At 43.0% G+C, this 21,245-nt stretch overlaps 1 protein-coding gene across 2 annotated transcripts in view; it reads right to left on the bottom strand.

Annotated features, from left to right (window-relative positions):
* Positions 1–6,161: 6,161 nt before the first annotated feature.
* Positions 6,162–21,245, bottom strand: part of Ak7 (adenylate kinase 7) — a 70,685-nt gene continuing 55,601 nt past the window's right edge. For both annotated transcript variants that reach the window (XM_015495403.2, XM_048799304.1), the window contains exons 13-18: positions 19,007–19,135; positions 17,312–17,380; positions 13,973–14,170; positions 10,054–10,274; positions 6,656–6,814; positions 6,162–6,363 (exon numbers count right to left, since the gene is read on the bottom strand). In XM_015495403.2, the coding sequence (XP_015350889.1) occupies positions 6,325–6,363; positions 6,656–6,814; positions 10,054–10,274; positions 13,973–14,170; positions 17,312–17,380; positions 19,007–19,135 (815 nt within the window). In that variant the 3' untranslated portion in view covers positions 6,162–6,324. The remainder of the gene's footprint in view (positions 6,364–6,655; positions 6,815–10,053; positions 10,275–13,972; positions 14,171–17,311; positions 17,381–19,006; positions 19,136–21,245) is intronic.

Below are 21,245 nucleotides of genomic sequence, written 5' to 3'. Positions count from 1 at the left end.
GGCCGCCAGTTGCCGCAGTCTGGCTGGGCACAAAATCACGAGCCACTCAAGCAGGAACAAACTTTATTTTTTGAAACTGCCGCCAATGTCCAGTATGCGCCCGGGAAGATTTTTTGATCCACCCACGCGGCCTCCTCCCGGAACCGCCAGAGAGAGCTCCTCCCCTGGAACTCCCTCCTACTGTACTTCCCCAACCAATGGGAACTCTCCAGGAGTCCCGTAGCAGGCCTAGGTGAACAGCAGGAGTCCAATATCCATATGAATGCAAATCTTAACATAATCATATCATCTCAATGGCTAGCTGGTGTCACCTTTCAACCAAAAATGCCATGCATCATATACTTGGCTCTTAGCAGGCAGCAGAATGCATTACAATTCACATTACACATATAGAACACGACTTTTCAAATCTCTGGTTGTATACAAAGTATATTCACACCATTTGTGTCTTCATACATGTACTTAGGGTAATGATGTCCATTTCATTCTACCATCTTTTATACCCCTGTGCCCGCTCCCTCCCACCCCTTAGCCCTATCTGGAGTTTATAGAATCCTCCCATGCTCTTCCTCCCAACCCACTATGAATCAACTTCCTTATAACAGACACAACATTTAGCATTCAGTTTTTTGGGATTGGCTAATTTCACTTAGCATTATATTCTCCAACTAGATTCATTTACCTTCAAATGCTATAATTTTATTCTCTTTTATTACTGAGTAATATTCCATAGTGTATATATACCACATTTCTTTATCCATTCATCTGTAAAATGGCATCTAGATTGGTTCCACAGTTTAGCTATGATGAATTGTGCTGCTATAAACATTGATGTGGCTGCTTCACGGTAGTATGCTGTTTTTAAGTCCTTTAGGTATAGACCGAGGAGTGGGATAGCTGGGTCAAATGGTGGTTCCATTCCCAGCAATCCTTAGCAAGAAGAGTGAAGCAGGTGGCATCACTATACCAGATCTTAAACTATACTCCAGAGCAATGGGAACAAAAACAGCATGGTATGGGCACCAAAACAGACCAGTAGACCATTGATACAGAATAGAGGACACTACCCCACATAATTACAGTTAACTTACATTAGTCAAAGGTGCCAAAAACATACATTGGAGAAAGGATAGCCTCTTCAACAGAGGGTGCTGGGAAAACTGGAAATCCATATGCAACAAAATGAAATTAAACCCCTATCTTTTTTTCTTTTAAGGTACTGAGGATTGAACCCTGGGCCTCATGCACGTCAGGCATGTGCTCTACCACTGAGCTGCGACCCCAGCAGTGTATCTAAATTCTTTTACTAACATTATGTCTGTCACATTCTTCCTGTTGTTGGAGGTAATGGTCTATTCTTTGCTGTCTTTTTGAAAGAGTGCTAGGGATTGAACATGAATACAAAGCAGTCACTCTACCACTGAGATACATTCTCCAGTCCCCAGTACCCTGCTTTTCATTTCTGTGTATAATTATTTTCTTGTGTGACTTGAACACAGTATGTATTTTTCCCTTTGGTGAATACTTGAGTTGTTTCCACGGTTTGGCTTTTATGAATAAAAGTGTTCTTGTTCATGTCTTTTGTTGGATATAAGCACTGATCTCTCTTGGTTATAGAGTAGTTCCCCCATCTTAAGGGGATGCATTCCAAGACCCCTATATTTGTGTTAATCAACTTTCCAGGACTGAAACAAGTGTCTGAGATAGTCAACTAATAAAAGAAAACGCTAATTTTGGCCAACAGTTTCAGAGGTTTCAATCCATGATCAGTTGGCCTCTTAGCTTCGTGAGCATGGAAGCCCTCCATGGCGGGAGCACATGGTAGAGTAAATCTGCTCATCTCATGGCTGGGAGGTGAGAGAGGAGGAGGAAGGGCTGGTTCCCACTTCCACTTCTAGGGTACACCACCTAAGACCTTGAGACCTCCCACCTCTTAAGGCTTCTGCTACTGCCCAGCACCCAGCTGAGGACCAACCTTTCTACACGTTGGGGGACATTTCAGATCAAACTATGGGGATTTTTTTTTCTATACATAAAAACTAATAAAATTTAACTTATAAATTAGGCGCAGTAAAAGATTAACAATCACTCATAGTAAGAATGAACAATTATAACAATAAGTTGTAATGAAAGTTATATGAATGTGGCCTCTCAAAATATTGTAGTGGAGATCTCAGCTGCCGCAGTCTGGCTGGACACAAATCACGAGCCACTCAAGCAGGAACAAACTTTATTTCCAAACTCCACCAGCACACTCCCCGGGAACTCTCCCAAATGCCACCCACATGGCTCCTCCAGGAACACACCACACACCCACCGGAACTCCCTCCCCGGGGCTGCAAGTGCACTCACTCTCGGAACCCCTCAAGAACTCAACTGGAACTCCAAAGTAGCAGGCACCCGAGGAGGCAGCAAGAGCCATCCTATTACTGGACAGTAAAAGTCTAATATACAATTGAATCAATCCAGCATCATCTTAATGACTCGCCTCTCAACCATTACTTCTGGCAAAATGCCAGGGGCCGTTCTGACTTGGCTGTGGCTCTCAACACTCAGCAACATCAGCACTCAAGTTTTTTTTTTTTTTTTTCCTTGTTAAGAACATTCACCTTTTCTCTTCAATACTTTATGGCTTGTCTTTGGCATATTCAAATTTCCATTTAATATTTTCAGATCACAGTTGATCATAGTAATTGAAACCACAGAAAATGAAACCACAACCCAGGAAGACTACCACATGCTGCACATGGAACTGCAGCTTTAGTGAGTACTCCCAAATGGTTTTCCAAAGTGCTGACACTAATCTGCATTCCCACCAGCAAGGCCTGTGGGTCCTCGACTCCACATCTGGCCACACCTTGGTAGTATCACGCCTTTGATTTCACCAGATGGGTGACATCTGGCAGGGTTGCAGCAGCATCTCATTGTGGTTTTTATTTGCATTTCTCTATTAATTAATTATCTTGAATACTCTTTAATATGCTGATGGTTCATTTAGGTATCTTTTATGAAATTGTTAATCAAATTTTCTAGTTTTAAGTTGGGTTGTCTTATCACTGCCTACCTAAACGAAGGCTGGGAAAGTGCATTTTGTCAGGAAGGATGGGACCCCACAGCAGGGTGGCAAGGATGTGTTTATCAAGCTAGAGAGGCAAACTGGCTTTGTATTCCCAAGCAGCTCTAATCATTGGGCTTCTCAAAGAGTGCGCTTCCAGGAAGAGAAGGTACTGGTGAAGTGGGTGTAGGAATCTGCCTCCTACCAGTTGTTTCTTAGTGTGGTGCTCTGTTGTCATTCCTGATCTCCCAGTAAATCAGTGAAGGCAGGTGAGCATCCAGGGTACGTGGGTATCTGTCTGTCTGTCTCTCCCTCTCTCTCTCTTCTTTTACTTTTTTGTTTTTTTTCAGATGGTCTTGCTGTGTTGCCCAGGCTGGTCTTGAACTCCTGTGACTTGGACTTCAGGCAAGCAGGTACCACTGTGGCATGGTTGAGAACTAGGCTCCATCATGAATTTGCCAATATTAGTGCCACATAATGTGGCCTCTTGGTGACCTTATTACTTAAGTGTCCCATCACAGCCAGATGGAAATGGAAATGGAAACTTTGTTGGATGACTAGAGGCTTGAATTAGTTATACATCTATAAACATACAGATGTTTGTGAATTAGTTACCTATCAATTAAATAATTTTCACTCACTGATTAATATTTATGCTTTGTTTTCTTCCAATTTCTAGAGATACAGAAAAACAAAATCCTTGCCTTCATAGAGCCTACATTTTAATGAGGGAGATGGAAAATAAATACACAGATATAAAAATCATGTCAAATGGGAGCTGAGAAAAGGAACAGAATGGGGTATCATTGGAAGATCCCTCTGGGGAGGCCTCTCTCAGCAGGTGATATTTGAGCTGAGCATGGATGAAGTGAGACCAAGCCATACATGTGTGTGGGCAGAGTATCCCAGGCAAAGGCACCAACAGTGAGCATGGCTTGAGGAGCCAAGTGAGGGGGGCAGCGAGGTCACATGGGTCAGATTGAACAAAACCTCCCAGGCCCAGCTCAGGACTTTGCCTCTAACTCCAAGTGAGATAGGAAGGCAGGGGCCTTCGAGCTGCTCTGACTTCTGTTTTATTAAGATGCCTCTGGCTGAGAGCTACAAGAAGTCACAGAAAGGAACTGGGTAGGGGGATGGGGTGGTACAGCAGCAATCCAGGGGAGAAACCATGCTGCCCTGCACCAGGGGAGGTAGTGCTGGGGGGATGAGAAATAGATTCAGGGTTTTTATTTTTGTAGTTGTTTTTTTAGTACCGGGGATTGAATTCAGGGGCACTCAACCACTTATCCACTTCCCCACCGTATTTTGCATTTTATTTAGGGTCTCACTGAGGTGCTTAGTACTTCACTGTTGATGAGGCTGGCTTTGACCTCAAAATACTTTTGTCTCAGCCTCCCTAGCCGCGGAGATTACAGGCGTGTGCCACCATGCCTGGCTCAGGGTATGTTTTGAAAGTTGAACCGGCAACTTAGGGTTCAACAACAACAAAAGACAACCCAAAATAAAGTGGGCAAAGACTTGAATATTAATTTTTTTTCAAAAGATAATATCCAAATGGCCAGCAAGCCCATGAAAAGATGCTTAGTTACAGGGTTGGGATGTAACTCAGTGGTAGAATGCATGCTTAACGTGTATAAGGCCCTAGATTCAGTCCCCAGCACCACCACACACACACACACACACACACACACACACACACACACACACGAAGAAGAAGAACGGTGGGGAGAAAAAGAGAACATTCTTAGTTACAATATGATGTCACTTAGCTAGATCATGGTGGTGGGGGCACAGCACTGTAAATGTTCTCACATACACTTTATGTACTGAACATACACTTAAAGATGTTTACAATGGCACATGTTATGTGTATTTTACTATGTGTTATGGTTGGAAATATCTCTTGAAAAGTTCATGTGTTGACAGAATGATCCCCAATGCAGCAAGCTTCTGAAAAGGGACTTTAGGCAATGATTAGGGTTCTAACCTCAGCTGTGGGTTATTTGCTAGGTTAACCCATTGATAGCCGAAAGGACTACTGAGTGGCAACTGCAGGCAGATGAATACTGGATGGAGAAGTAGGTCACTGGAGGTGTGGCCTTGGACTCTAGTTACCCCTAACCCTTCTTCCCTCCCCACCCCCAGCTTCCTGGCTGCCAAGAGTTGGGCAGCCTTCCTCTGCAGTGCCCTCTGCGTGAACTTCTGCCTCACCTTGGGCCTTGAGCAATAGTTAGCTGAGGGCCATGTGCTGACACCTGTGAAACTGGTGTCAAACTAAACTTTTCTCCTCTAAATTGTTCTTGTCGGGTTTTTTTTTTTTTTTTTTTTCACAGAAATGAAAAGTTGATTAATACAACCATGATTTAAGAAAAAAAAATGTGAAGGGCTGGGGATGTGGCTCAGTGGTAAAGCATTTGCCTGGCATGCATGAGGCCCTGGGTTTGATCTCCAATGCCACAGAAAAATAAACAACAACAATAATATATGTACACACAGACATACAGTCTATATAATTTTAAAAATGTAGTTATATTCAGGTTACATTGTGAAAATATATATCATTAAAGTAATTTCTTATTTAAGGCAAATCTAGGAATTTTAAGGGGGTTTCAGAGCTGGGGAAAAATTGTGAGCTTAAGCCTATATCATAAAGTTAATTTGTCAAAATATATTTGGCAACTTTCTAATTATCACATATATCATCAGTATTATTCTTTGTGCAACATGGATTTTTTTCCACCACAAGGTTTACAGTTCTCTGATTCATCAGATAGAATCTTGATCCTGAACTCAGAAGCAGCCTTACAGAAGCCAATCTTATCTGACTTACTAAGACTCAACAACTGTTCTATTTATTTTCATTTCTAACCATTGGTACTGGGACCTGGTACTAAGTTAACAAGTTGTGTAAAATCATTAGTGAACCTGCTAGTGATTTTCTTTGTGCTGTAAATTAAATTACTATGGGCATGAATATGCAGAATATTTGGAACTGACCTAATAATGAAATATTAAATCAGCATTGATCTCATAGGCTATGCACAGATGCCTTATCAATTTATTTTTCAATTGTAGTTTTAATGAAGTAGTCATTCACTCATTGCCATTTAGCTTTTTATTATGATTCTACTTTATAGAATATTTGGTTACAGAAAAAGAAAGAATTTTCAAAAAACTAAGAATGCATTTCTAAAAGCAATTTTTTCAAATTACACTGTTAAGTTGATCTCTAGCTCTGTAGGGTTGCATGTTGCAAGATCTTTGAAGTTTTACTGCGTTTCAGCATTGTTCTTGAAGAGATATTCTGCCTACAATTCAAAAAGACAAATCAACAATTTATAAGATATTTATTATTAGTTATATATTTGTACTATTAATGCTTATAATTTTAAAATAAAAGTACGTAAATTCTTTGCTTCCAAATGAATGATAAAATTCTATTATATAAGAATAAGTAGGGGTTGGATGTTCTTGTATACTGTGAATTTGAAGCTATTTCTCAAATAACCAGACCCACAATTTCTCTATTCAGGTGTTTTCCATTAAATTTCAGGCAAATCTTATTTTGAGACTGATATTTTAAAAAATTAAACCTCTTACCAGAAAATCCACAGGATCATCGGGTCTGACTTTACAACACTCATTCAGCCCCTGCATGAGGGTTGGCATCACATAGGTCATTAAGTAGTTCCTCAGGGGAACAGACTGAGCCTCCAGCAGTTCTCTTTCTTCCCGTTTTACTTCCTCTAGTCGCTTATTCTAAGAATAGAATGTTTGGAGGAGGGGAAAATGCACAGTCAGAAACGGTAGAACCTCTACACAACCCCCCCCCACACACACTGCATTAGAACTGGATAATGCTAAAAATGTTACCACCTTATGATAAAGATGACATGTTCAGTCAGCAGAGAAAAGACATAAATGACGTGATCACAACTGTCTCATCATTTAGAAAATCAAAAGATGGATCCTTTCTGATACAAAAACATTTCCAGCTGCCCGGGGGAGGAAATAGAGAGCAAAATCACAGGAGTGCTACTGGGGAGTCCAGAGGGATTAGTACAGTGACCATGCTGTCCCTGCTCAGAGCACAGTGTGTAGTCCCCCTTTCTCCAACTCCAGATTTCCTTTGAAAACTCCTGCCTTTGGGGCCTGTTGTTTTGGTTTTGGCAAGACTTAAGCCTATTGGGCTAGGTGTCTTCTGCCCATGGGCATTAGTTAAGGGTAGGCCCATCAGGTGGGCTTTAGAATGAAGCCAAACATGGAAGGTAGAGCAGAGAGGGAGACCCCAGCTCCTTGGTGAATTACCTGAGCCACCAAATCAGGTCTCACCTGAAGCCTGGACTGTTACAAGAACTCATAAACTTTCTTTAGGCCATTTTGAGGTTTTTGGCTTTTTTTTTTTTTTTTTGGTCACTCTCAAGGTGAAGTCATAACTGATATTTTTGCTTGAAAAGAGATGCTTCTCAGCAAGACAGCAAACCCAGATACCTAAACTGGGAAGTCAGGCATCATAGCACACATCTGTGTTCCTTGTAGCCCGGGAGGCTGAGGCAGGAGGATCATGAATTCAAAGTCAGCCTCAACAACTTAGTGAGGCTCTAAGTAACTTAGTGAGACCCTGTCTCAAAATAAAGTAGCATTTTTAAAAAGGCCTAGGCATGTAGTTCAGTAGTTAGGTGTCCTTGGGTTCAATCCCTGGTACAAAAAAAAGTGGGGTGGGGTGCGGGGGTAACATCTCCCGGGCTACAAGGAACACAGATGTGTGTTATGATGCCTGACTTTCCAGTTTGGGTATCTGGGTTTGCTGTCTTGCTGAGAAGCATCTGTTTTCAGGCAAAAATATCAGTTATGACTTTACCTTGAGAGTGACCAAAAAAAAAAATTTGTTTGGCCAGAGAAAATGCCATAAATAATATTGAAAGATGGGTGATTAATTCAGAAAAACTATTTGTAGCACATTATAAAAAGCTAGACTATTTTAAAGAGTTTATGTAACTGCACACTATTGGCCAGGCATTGTGTGCTTTAAGTTAATTAATGTTTTTTTAAAAATATTTTTTAGTTGTAGATGAACACAATACCTTTATTTTACCTATTTATTTTCATGTGGTGCTGAAGATCAAACCCAGTGCCTCATACATGCTAGGCAAGTGCTCTACCACTGAGCCACAACTCTAGCCCTTTAATTAATGTTTTAATCAGGTACAACTTTATGAAGTAGGTGCTATCATTGTTCCCACATTATTCATTTATCATTTTTATTTATTTTTATAGCACTTAGATCAAATCCAGGGCTTTATAATTCTGGGTGAGCACTCTACCACTGAGTCACATCTCTAGGCCTGAATCCCCATTTTACAGATAGAGAAATTGAGGTACAAAGGTAACTCTGGCAGGGCCACATACCTACAAAGAGAGTGGAGTGGGATTTGAATGCTTGGAGCAAGTCTTGGAAGACCAATTGAGGTTATTGCTGTATCAGGAGTTCTAATAAATAACAAGAAAAAGACAGCCTACACACAGTGACAACGAGCAACATGAAACTTCAATTCCTAACAAAGTTGGAAAGGTTGTCAAATTAGAGATCAGAGAATGAATCCAAATACAACATGGTTGTTTTTCTTTATCAGTTTGACATGTTTGAACAAATTTGAGAAAGCCAGGTTGAATGAAGTGTTGGGAAACAGCCTCTGTTAGATGATGTGTGAACCAGTTTACCCTTGCTGGAGGGCAGTGTAGAAGTATATATCAAAACTTGAGGGCTGAGCTGGGACTGGGGCGCAGTGGTAGGGCGCTTGCCTAGCACTTGTGAGGCACTGAGTTGGATCCTCTGTACCACATAAAAATAAATAAATAAAGTTAGGTCCATCTACTACTAAAAATATTTTTAAAACAACAAAAAACAAACAAAACCTTGAACCTTGCCTAGTCTGACCCAACAGATCTTAGGAATTTATGCCAAGGCAATCAATCCATCCCCCAAGGATGTGTGCTGAGGACATTCTCCCTCCCCTCGTCCTTTTTTCTAGCCTGCCTTCCTTCCATCTTTTCACAACATTTTCTTAGTGCCTCTCAGGCATTGTTCTGGGCACTGAAAAATACAGCAGTGGAACACGATGACAAAGATTCCTGTCCTCATGTAACTTGAATTCTGTGCAAGGAAAGGGCAAGAAACAAGTTGAACATATAAAATATATAGAACTGTTAGATAGAGAAGAAAGTCAGAAGTATGCTAAGCACGCGCTCTACCACTGAGCTATACCCCCAGCACAGAAAGTCAGAAGTATGAAAGGGTGCGTAACATGGTAGGAAGAAGACGGGTTGAAATTCTACAAATGGTGGCCAGAAAAAGCCTCCTTAGAAAGAAACTTTTAGCAGAGTTGTGATGAGGCAGTCAGTCATGCAGATGGTGTGAGAAGACCAACCGGGCAGAGTTTGAAATTGGGAAAGATTCGAAGTGCCCGGGACACTCAGGACCTTGTGAGTTAACAATGAGGAGAATGGACTTTTACCTAATGGAGCCGGACAGCCCATGAGGAGCTTTAAACAGCCATGCCCGTGGTGGAGCTGCAGGTTAGAAGCACCACCTGGCAGCAGCTAGGAACAGTGGGAGATGGACAGGGGCAGAGAGGAAGAGCCGGGGAGAGGACACCCCCTAATTCTGATGAGACACACTGACCCTGGTCAGGAGAAGTGGAGAGTGTGGATGGATCTGAGTGCTGTTTTGGGAAGCAGAATTAACCAGCCTTAGTGATTTGGAAAGGGAGGCTGACCACTTAGGTTAGATGGGTAAATGGAGGAAAAATCAAACCAAGTCAGAGCACGCAGCCAAATGCAGCACATTCACAGAGGTGTATGTTATTAATCCTACTGACAGTGCCAAGTTTTTCTCATTAATTAAGCAAAAGACTGAGGATGTCTTTTTAAGATGGTACATATAACGGAAATCCATGTTTGGGGTGTTTCCATGACCCCTCCCCTCCATGCTCACTCACCCACTCCTCCCAGCGGGCCAGCTTCTCCGCAGCCTCCATGGCCTCAAGGCGCTCACACTCAGCCTCCGCGGCAGCCTCCCTAGCCAGGCGTTCCTCTGCAGCTCGCCGATCGGCTTCGACCTTTTCCTCCTCGGTTAAACCATAATTTCGAGGCTCCCCAATCTCTTTGATGAGCTGTTTGATGGCAAGTCTGTTCTGAGCAACCTCAAGTTTTCCTACATCTTTAAATACGGGAGAGGGGAGACCAACACATACTTATATTCTAGGGCTGTCTGCTATTAGGGATATCCTTTCTTATTATTGTATAATTTGCTTGTGATAGCAAATTATACAGATCGCCACCCTGAAGTTTCCTCTTCTAGGGGACGACAGTTGAGAATTTCTATTCCCATGGAATACTTATGATTCTCTGAAATTAAGCAGGAGGATTTGGGCTTGGGTCTGTCGGATTGTTGATCTGAATGGATGGATTAGGGAATGAGCTGTGCTATAGTTTGGATCTTGAATGTCCCCAAAGGACCATGTGTGAAAGGTTTGGTCACCAGGGTGGTACATCAGGAGGTAGAGCCTTTAAGAGAGGGGGGCCTAGCTTATATGGTGGAGATGCCAGATCTGATAATAAAATGAAATTATAAGAGCATTATGGTGAAGAACCAGCGCCTGGGGAAAGGGTTAGCCCACCTCTCAGCCTCTCCTCAGGGAACCTAATTAACCAGAGGTTAATTGGGTTGTAAATAGCTTATCTGTAGGAGTCTGGTGACTCTCTCTTGATATGTAAACATATCAGGTTTTTCAAGGCCAGAGATACTTCTTATACTTTGTAAACTTTTTATTTTTTTAGTTTGTAAACTTTTTAGGGATGTAGCTACATCACTTAATGGCTAGTATAAATTTTAGGTCACAATGCCAATTAACTGTTGTCTAAGCCACGATAACAACGCTCCCCAGTGTTTTCCTTTGTTCTGCACCTGTGAACTACTTATGAAATTTTGTACATGGTCCTTGGTCCTGAAGGTCAAGAATTCTAACCCACCAATATTGTACCGGGGCCCAGAACCTCAGAGCACAGGCTCATCTGGATCCATTGATGGACGAACCTGAGTTCTCCTGCTCTCCCAGTGGTGCTTGATCTGCTGAGCACAATGTCCAGGACACTTAGGTCACTGGGATGTGCCTTTGAAGGAGATTTGGGGCTCTGGACTCTTCCTCTGACTCTCCTTCGCTTCCAGGCCATGGGCCCAGAAGTTTGGCTCTTCCACAGGCTCCCCCATGATATGCTGCCTTGTCACAGGCCCAAAGCAACAGGGCCTGTGGAGTATGAACCAGACTCTCTGCAGCTGTGACCAAAACGGACTTCCTTCCTCCCCTCCCTCCCACTCTCCCCCCTTCCCTTCCTTTCAACCTTTTTTGCTTTCTTCCTTTTTTCAGTACTGGGATTGGAACCCAGAGGTGCTGTACCCCTGATCTACATCCATAGGCCTTTTTATTTTTTATTCTGAGACAGGGTCTTACTAAGTTGCCAAAACTGGCCTTGAACTTGGGATCCTCCTGAGTAATTGGCATTATAATTGTGTGTCATGATGCCTGGCTTGTTGTTATGATTTTATTTTATTTGGTACCAGGGATTGAACCCAGAGGCATTTAACCACGGAGCCACATCCCCAATCCTCCTTATTTTTTATATTGGCACAGGGTCATGCTAAGTTTCCCAGGCTGGTCAGGATCTTGCGATCCCCCTGCCTCAGCCTCCCGAGTTGCTGGGATCACAGGTGTGTGCCACTGTGCCCGGCTCATGCTTGGGTTTTCCTGGGAGGTTTCTGCAGAGAATGGAAGGTAGTGCACACCTGGCAACTGCTTGCTGCATCTCACCCGCAGCCACTGCTGTGCATGACCTTGATCTAGACTAGAGACACAGCAAGTTCTAATAGAAGAGGGGAGGAGCAGGGCCCATGCATTAGAGAGTAGCAGAAATAAATCCTGGAAAAGCGAAATACAGGCCCAACCTGCCACCTCCCCATTGCCTGACCTCTGAAATTGAGATGTACTCCCTGATGTCTCCAAGTAATCACAACCTTGATGTCACTAAGTGCCCTCAAATGTTTCTTAATGGGTTCCGTTTTAGTGGAGTGTGATCTGCTAAATAATCTGCAACATCCTCCTCGACCCTTGGAACTGGGTAGCTGCTGTTGGGCCCCGTGATATCTGACCAAACCTCAACCAGCAAAGTTGCCTGTCTAGGAATGTGGTGTTGGGACACAGAGTCAAGTCCAGCTCTGGCTCAACTCCCAGATAGCAAGGCAACTCCAGGGTTACGGTGGCCTCAGTCTGCTGTGGGCCAGACAGGAGGAGGAGTACACTGGTCTACAGAGGGTGTGGTCCAAAGAGATGGGACAAAAGACCCACAGAGAAGTGGACTCCCGACATGCAGAGAATGTGCTTCCCAGCATCTTCCCAGGTCCCGTTGCAGACCCTTATGAGGCCAGCCTGCATTCCTGACCTTCAGACACCACCCCCAATGCCCACACCTGTGATCCGCTTCTCCCTTTGCTTTTCCTTTATCTCCCAGTTGTCAGTGTGGACATGAGGCTCAGTGCAATGGGCACAGACAGGACGGGCAGGAACACTACGGTCACTCATTCCTTCCTCCACCCACCTCGGTTTCTCCTCAGTGTCTCTCCTCAGGTTCTCTGATCTTTCTTTCTATAAATAATTTTTTAGCCTTTACTGAAAAGATGACAATTTTCTGAAATTTACCATTTTTTTCCTAGTTCTTTAGGTAAACAGTTTGACTTTCATATTAGTAGCTCTTTATATGTAAGTGTGTTCCTTGTGCAGAAACACATCGGAACGATGGCAAACCCCAATCAATGCTGAGGGTGTAAAACAGAGAAGAAGACTTTATAGACTTGTATATATATTTTTTTTCTTTTTCAGTATTGGGTGTTGAAACCAGAACCACTTTACCACTGAGCTACATCCCTAGCCCTTTTTGAGACGGGGACTTGCTAAGTTGCTGAGGCTGCCTCAGACTTGTGACCCTCCTGCCTCAGCCTCCTGAGCTTCGGGGACTATAGGTGTGTGCCACTGTGTCCAGCTTATTTTTCTGTTTCTTAATAGTGCATCACGTTATGCCTTAGTATGGATAGTGATAAACTCCTTCAATGCACCAGGCACTTTATCTCTCATCTCTACCATTCATAACAAGCCTCCAGAGTGGTCATTTTCCTATTTCACTGATGAGAGGACAGAGCCAGAGCTGGAGTGAGCCCTCTGTCCCCACCGTCTCTTAGTTCTAAGCCTAACAGTACTCCAGGTTCCAAATGCTGTCCTATCTGCCAGGTAGGGAACGGGTGTTTTCCCCAAACCCAGAGAAGTATCAAGAGCCAGAAAACTAGAAAGGAAACTGAAGGTTCGCTGAGCCAAGGGAAGCCGGACAGCTCTGAGGTGTGAGGGGACAGGAGGGTGGGGAGAGGCTGATGCAGACGCTGGTTCTTGAGCAGTGCTGCGTGCTGAGCTGAGCTGTGTGTTGTGGGAAACAGAAGGTGAGTCTGAGGTCTGTGAAAAGTGCCACTGCCTGGCAAGCAATGGGGACAGAACAGTGCCCCAAGAAACCTGGAGGAAGGGTCCAAAGCAACCAGTAGTAAGAATGCATTTCTTCCAAATGCCTTTTTAAAAATAGGCCTATCTGGCTTCCATTTCATAATGTACCCCTATGTTTTCCTATAATTCTTCTCCACCACCATGTCCCCTGGTGGAACAACAGCCCAGAGGAGTGCCAGTCCACCTGTGGCTCCCTGAGCCCCAGCACAGGGTTATACCCCACACTCCTCATCCCCACCATCCCCATCAGACGTGCACCCCGGTTGCCAGGGGTGTCCTGGGTCTGAACATCCACATCCCCCTGCAGTTCATTTCATACCAATATGTATTGGGTGGATTTCAATTTCATCAAAATAGTTTAAGACAGTCTCATCTTCAATATTGATGTCCCGGTAGTTGCTTAGCACCCGGAGGAAGCGGTCCTGGCTATAGTGGGTTCCAGCCACAACGGTCTCAGGAAGGTTCATCACCCGCTCCTTCAGGAACTCATCGGAGGCATCCAGTGAACACACGAATTCTGCAGAGAGGGAGAAGCTCTGGAGTTGGCCCAGCAACGCAGAGCTGTGTATTTGTTGAGTGAATGTGAGATCAGAGTGTGGGTCAGGGGAATAAGCTGCCCAAGGGAAGTTGCTCTTCCTGATATTCTCAACAATAGCACCAGCAGACATGGGTCCCAGGCCAAGTGCATCCCCAAAACATGCTACCCACAGAAGCCCACTAAGATGGAGAATCATCGATTTCTGCTCTGATTGTCTGGTTCACACCTCATTTACTTGCACTCTAAGAGCTCACTAGAGTGGAAAGTTAAGTGTATCAGGAAGGCTAGAGGATGGTGTGCCCATGGTGTGTGAGGAACAGGTGTGAACAGGGCCTGGGGCTGCCACCTGTGTTAACAGTGGAAATAAAGGCTGAGGACTGGGCTGTGGAATGGGACCCTACAAATCCATAATAGTCGGATTCTACTACTGTTCTCATCTGTTTTGCTCATCATTGGCCATTTGGTTTTCATGAGTAGTACATTTTGAAAAGGGAGACACTTAAATTCCTAAATTCTTGTATAATACTTGAATCAAAATTCTGTCAATAAATTTATTGGAAATTGAATCTATTTAAGTTCTAGGATGTTAGAAATCTAGGTAGAAAGTTACTAACTTTGTTAATAATCGAAGAATTTCAAAATATGTATAATACTATCTCTTATTTCCCCCAAGTGATTGGGAGGTAGAAGATTCCAGTTAATCAAATATTTCAAATAGTGAGTATTATACTTGATTCTCCAATCTTCAAAGGACTTTACTGTGATAAAATATACTTACCAGTAGGTGATTTTTTTCAAAGTTCCTTTTTTCCACATTTTTTTATTCTTGCATTATAGTTGTACGTAATGATGAGATTTGTTGTTACATATTTGAACATGTACACAATCACAGGTCTTTATGATTCAGAGAGAACTTTTTGCAATATCTCAAGACAATTATTCAGAGCACCTACTGTCTTAAACTGGCTGGGAATGAAACTGGACCTGAGCTCATGGCAGTGGGGAAATCCACGGACTGATCCCGGGGAGAGAATGCGTCCAGAACTGATGTTGTACAGTCAAAGGCTTCATCACTGACGTGAAGCGTGGATGCTGTATTAACCATTTTTAAATTTTTCTATGTCTTATGATGTTTTGATGTCTTGGGGGGCCTCCGGTCTAGAGATTCCCCCGCTCCCAGAGCTAGCTAGTTGTGAGTTTCCAAAGACAGGCAACTTATTGGGGGGCATCTAGAAGGGCGCAGGCAGCCAGGAAAGATGGCAGTGAGGAGGTCGGGGCAGGGCCAGGACAAAGGAGCACGGAGAGGGCCTTCCAAAGAGGTCAACTTCCTGATTGACAAAAGTGCTCGTGGACACAACCAGGGGACCCAATCAGACAGACACTTCCATACTCATGCTCCTAAGTGGGGGATCCAATAGAAAAACTAACACAGATGTGTGGACAGAGGGGACACCAGTCAGTAATATTGATGAGAGTGTGGACAGAGGAGGAGATAAGGAAAGGAGGAAATTTCAGAGACCGTAAAAAGAACAGGCCAAAATTCCCCACCAGACTCCCAGCTCTGGGGCCCCTTTTCCATAGAGAAGTCTGTCACCACTTTTGCAATAAACCTACTGCTTGCCTGCTATCTCTGTGTCCTGCCCTTCAATTCTTTGCTGAACGAAGACGATGAGCCAGCACCCCTAGGTGGGTTTACTTGAGAGTAACCCCCTCTCAGTAAGCCATCACCACACTTGACCCAACTCTCATACCACACCAGTCTCTGCCCTGCCCCAAATCATCTCAGGGCCAGGCAAGTAAAGACCACCTCTGCGCCCCAACTAGCCAACCCTGAGCTTCCTTTCATCTGCCTTGCTTTCCCATAGAAACCCCAAGAAAGGTTCCATGCAGCCTAGACCAAGTTTGAATGGAAACCCTTCCCTTTTTCAGAAAAGTAAACCGGGGTTTGGCTTTTGGATCTGGTAAACCGGGGTGTCATTCCTCCACATGGCACTGTGAAAAGGTTCCCCAGCTCAGATCTCACGTGGTACCTGGCACATGAGAAGCTGTTAATCAAGCTGAATTTTATCCAGTTACCTCAGCAAGAGCATTATAATTTACTATGGAGTTTGCAATAAATTAATGAATATTACCCAGAAGTGTTAAAGTCTCATAAATAGGATAGTTCTAGTTATTCAAAAAACATCAATTTTACTCTTTAACTTTTCCCAAAGTGTATACCTAAATTAATGACATATCTGAGACAACCCCTCCTTTTGGCATTTTGGGTTTCTGCCATTGGTGCAGAGCCCACAGACAGACAATAAATATCCATCCCTGAGGATAACTGCTTTCTGGTGATCTCAGAGCTTCCAGAAGCTTCTCTGCCAGCTGTGCCTAGACCAAGGGGAAGAGATTACTACAGCTATCAACTGTACCCCTTTGGTGCCCGCTAGCAGGCCCTTTCAGTTACAACCTTGAAGTAAGTTGCTGAAAATAGCTGCTTTTATTGATCACATGACTCAAAATGACTCCCTATGATTCACGTCATGCGAACTATCTAAAAGTGACCATAAAACTTTTTAAAGGGTCACAGAGTGCCTGCCCATGCTCCACAAATCCTGTTGTGGTGGACAAGTGGTTTATGCTTCCATCTCCAGTGCGCTGTGAGACATCTGTGTCCAGACACCGTGGATTGAAGTGCTGCGCCTTAAGTCAGTGGCCAACAGGAAGGCTCTCACCTGACCGTCTCCACTCAGGGTCACAGGGTCCTCTGGAAATAAAGGCATAATGGCGCCAGAAACAGGAGGGAAGGGGCTGTGGTAGCCCAGGCCCCTGTGGGCTTGCCAGGTGACTCAGTTCCACACCTTCACCAGGACAGCTACTGGCTACCGGGTCCTTGGTCACAGGGGAGAGCAGCAGGACTGCTCTCCAAGGGACTGCTCTCCATTTCAGAACTTCAGTATCTCTGATATTTACCCCTGGTACACTCTCTCCTTTCCAAGTTTGTGCTTGTGTGCATCTTTTAATTTTTTCCTAAAAATAGATCTATTTTATTAAACTCAAAAAGATTATTTTGGCACACGAGATGTTGAATACCATTCATTTAAATGTGATCTTGGAGAAATATCTTAAACTTACCAGGTATAATTAATTTATCAAAGGGAAGCATTTTGCCTTTGACTTCTTCCTCCTCCTCCTCATCTTCCTCTAATAGAACAAAATATATGAAGTAACATTTATTAACATATTACTAAGGGTCATAGCAAGAACTTAAATATCCTACCTTAATTCACAAACACTAATGAAAACTAGTCATCAATAGACAACGTAGTTCAGAAATAGTCTTGCAACCTAAACATCAATTGATAGATGAATGGATACAGAAAGTGTAGTTCATACAAAGAGTGGAATGCTATTCAGCCTTGAAAAAAAAAAAAAAAACTTCTGCAGTGTGGACGAACCTTAAGGACATTAGGCTAAGTGAAGTGGGCCAGTCACAGAAAAAGTCCTGTGGGATTCTACTTACATGAGGGATCTTAAATGGTCAAATTCATGGAATGGGGGCTGTGCTGGGCTGCGGAGGTGGGGAAGGAGAATTAGCAATCAATGGAGACAAAGTTTTAGTCCAGCTAGATAAATAAGCTTTAGAGATCTGCTGAACAACATAGGACAAAGAGTCACCAATAACGCACTGTGCACTTAAGAATGTATTAAGAAGGTAGATCTCATGTTAAGTGTTTATGCTACAATGAAATAAAAACTTTTAAAAAGTTAAAAAGCTATGCATCTAACTGGGTGTGGTGGTGCCGGTCTGTAATCCAAGTGACTCAGAAGGCTGAGACGGGAAGATTGCAAGTTAGAGGACAGACAGCCTGACAACCTAGCAAGACCCTGTCTCAAAATAAAAACTAAGAAGGGCTGGAGGTGTGGATCAGTAGGAGAGTGCCCTTGGGCTCAACCCCTAGCACCAAAACAACAACTACAAGACCCTAGACATTAAATACCAGTGATAAAAACAAGGAATCTTTGTATTGCTGATCTGTTTCTAACAAAGACAAAAACATACATTTAACACTGGACAACGGGGAACATAAGCCTCAGAATAACAAGGATTGTTTTGCTTGTTTCCTGGAACTGTACACCAGACCACTACCAACCCCAAGAAGGCAAAGGTCCTCCTTCCATTACCGAACACATTAGACTTCTGCCCACGTATTTAATTTTCTTCCTATATTATTCTACTTTTTTAAAAAAACTTCTACAATGAATATAAAATGAGGAAAAAATCAACACATAAACCTACAATATGATGATTCACTAAAATTTCTTATTATGGCTGGGTACCGTGGATACCTGTAATCCCAGCAATTCAGGAGCCTATGGCAGGAAGATTGCAAGTTCAAAGCCAACCTCAACAACTTAGTGAGGCCCTTAGCAATTTAGCAAGACCCTGTTTAAAAAAAAAAAAAAATTCATTGTGGCTGGGTGCAGTGGTGCACACCTATAATCCCAGCTAGCTACCTGGGAAGTATTATCTCAGCTAATCGGGAGGCTGAGGCAGAAGGACCACAGGCCAGCATGATCAATTTAGCCAGATCTCATCTCAAAATAAAAAAAAAGATCTGGGGATGTGACTCAGTCATAGTATGCCCCTGGGTTCAGTCCACAGTATCAATAAACTAACCAACAAACAAAGCTATGTACCTAATAAAAGGTGAGCCAAGATTCAAATTTAAAAGTCTCTCCATATTTCTTTATTTAATTGAGTGAACAATAGGGTCACAATTTATCTGAATATAAATGCACAAAACATAGGAAACACTCAAAACTTACGATTGAACAGATCTTTTGCTTGATCATAGGTCTTTGGATATCCATCCAAAATGTATCCTTGATTCCTACAAGGCATAGATTTTAGCTTTTCTTTGACAAATCTAATTACATATTGATCTTCCAGTCGGCCTGATAAAAAGAAAAAATATGTTACTGGGGAGCACGGTCTACATGGGAATGAGGTTCTAAACTACCTCAAGAACTGTGTGGTTAAAAGGGTGATAGGGATCCTTTTAAAGTAAAAGTTACGTGGTTTTGATAGATGAATGGATAGCAGTGAGCTGTCTGTAAGAGGGACAGAAGCAAACGTCCATGCCTGCGTTGAAAACTGTCTTGCAATCACAACTTTAGGTGGAGCCGAATAAGACTCGGAGTTTTACTCAGTTCTGGTGTTTTTTTTGTTTTTTTTTTTTTAACAGACTTTTTTGTTGAGATGGGGTCTCATAGTCTTGAACAAGCTGGTCTCAAACTTCTGAGCTAGAGCGAGACTCCTGCCTTGACCTCATCTAGAACTACAGGCATGTGCCTCTGAGTCCAGCTCTCCCAATTTTAACTCAATATTACACTTGTGTAATCCTAATATGCAATAATAAATGCTTCTGTTGTGAGAATGAAGTGAGATAGTGTTCATTTATGTTGCTAGCACATGATTTATTAAAAGTAGGTGCTTGTCTCTAGGTGTGGTGGTGCACACCTGTAATCCCAGCAGCTCAGGAGGCTGAGGCAAGAGGATCCTGAGTTCAAGGCCAGCCTCAGCAACTTAGCGAGGTCCTAAGTGACTTGAAAGACCCTGTCTCAAAATAAAAATGCTTGGGGATGTGGGGATGTTACTCAGTAGTCAAGGACTCCTGGGTTCAATCCCTGGTACAAAAAAAAACCCACAAAAAGTAGGTGCTTGGCAAAGGAAACAATAGGAATGTAAAGAGAGAATCTATAAAACGGGAGATTATCTTTGCTAGCTACTCCTCCAACAGAGCATTAATATCTAGAATATGTAAAGAACTCACAAAATTTACACTCCAAAAATCTGATCCAATTAATAAATTGGAAAATGAATTAAATAGACACTTCTCTAAAGAAGAAATACAATGGCCAACAAATATATGAAAAAATGTTCAACATCATTAGCAATTAGGGAAATGCAAATCAAAATCACACTGAGATGTCATCTCACATCAGTGAGAATAACAGTCATCAAGAATACAAACAATAATAAACGCTGGAGAGCATGTGAGTAAAAAGGAACGCTTTTACACTATTGGTGGGATTATACATTAGTATAACCATTAAGGAAATCAGTATGGAAGTTCCTCTAAAGGCCAGGCACGGAACCACCCTGTGACCTACCTGTACCACTCCTCAGTATTTATCCTAAAGAATCAAAGTCACGTTACTGCAGGGATACACACATCCCCATGTTTACAGCAGCACCAATCACAAAAGCTAAACGATGGAACCAGCCCAGGGGTCCATCAATGGATGAATGGATAAAGGAAATGTATGTATACACAATGGAGTTTTATTCAGACAAAAAGAAAAATGAAATTATGTCAATTGCGGGAAAATGGATGGAACTTGAGACCTTTATGTTAGAAATGAGCCAAACTCAGAAGGTCAAGGGTCATGTTTTCTCTATGTGGAAACTGGAGAGGACAAAGGAAAGGAAAGGAAAGGTAGGGGAGGCAGGGACCTCCTAAAAATCAAAGGGAGATCAGCAGAAGAAAGGGGTTACGGGGTGAGAGGAAGGGACGGGGGGGAAGTGCTGGGGAATGATATTGGCCAAGCTATCTTGTTATATTGTGTGCATGTATGAATGTGTAACAATAAGTAATTATGTACAACCATAAGGCACCAATAAAAAATGTGGAAAGAAAAAAAATAAAAGTAGGTGCTTGGGCTGGAACTAAATCTCAGTAGCAGAGTTTGTGCTTGGCATGCATGAGGACCTGGGTTCAGTCTCTAGTGCACGTGCCCCCCCCCACCCCCACCCCCACACACTGCTCAGGAAATATTTGCTAGATTTGAATGATAATTAAACTTGACCCAACTTTCAAAGGCACTGTTCTCTTTAGAGCTGCAGAAAAGGCTGTGCCCCCACCTCACTTCCTCTGTGCCTGGCATTTTTGACTTGGCCCAGTGCACAGGTCCCTCTCAAGCCCTGGATGCAGGGTTCCTGGAAGCTGGGAGGTGGACCTGAGGAGGGAGGAGTCTGCTCTAAAAAGGCACAGTGGTTACAGGA

This window comes from Marmota marmota, unplaced genomic scaffold (assembly GCF_001458135.2).
Source record: "Marmota marmota marmota unplaced genomic scaffold, marMar, whole genome shotgun sequence".
Lineage (NCBI taxonomy): Eukaryota > Metazoa > Chordata > Mammalia > Rodentia > Sciuridae > Marmota > Marmota marmota.
Note: the sequence above shows the minus strand (reverse complement) of the source record. Positions and strands in the feature narration are given on the sequence as shown.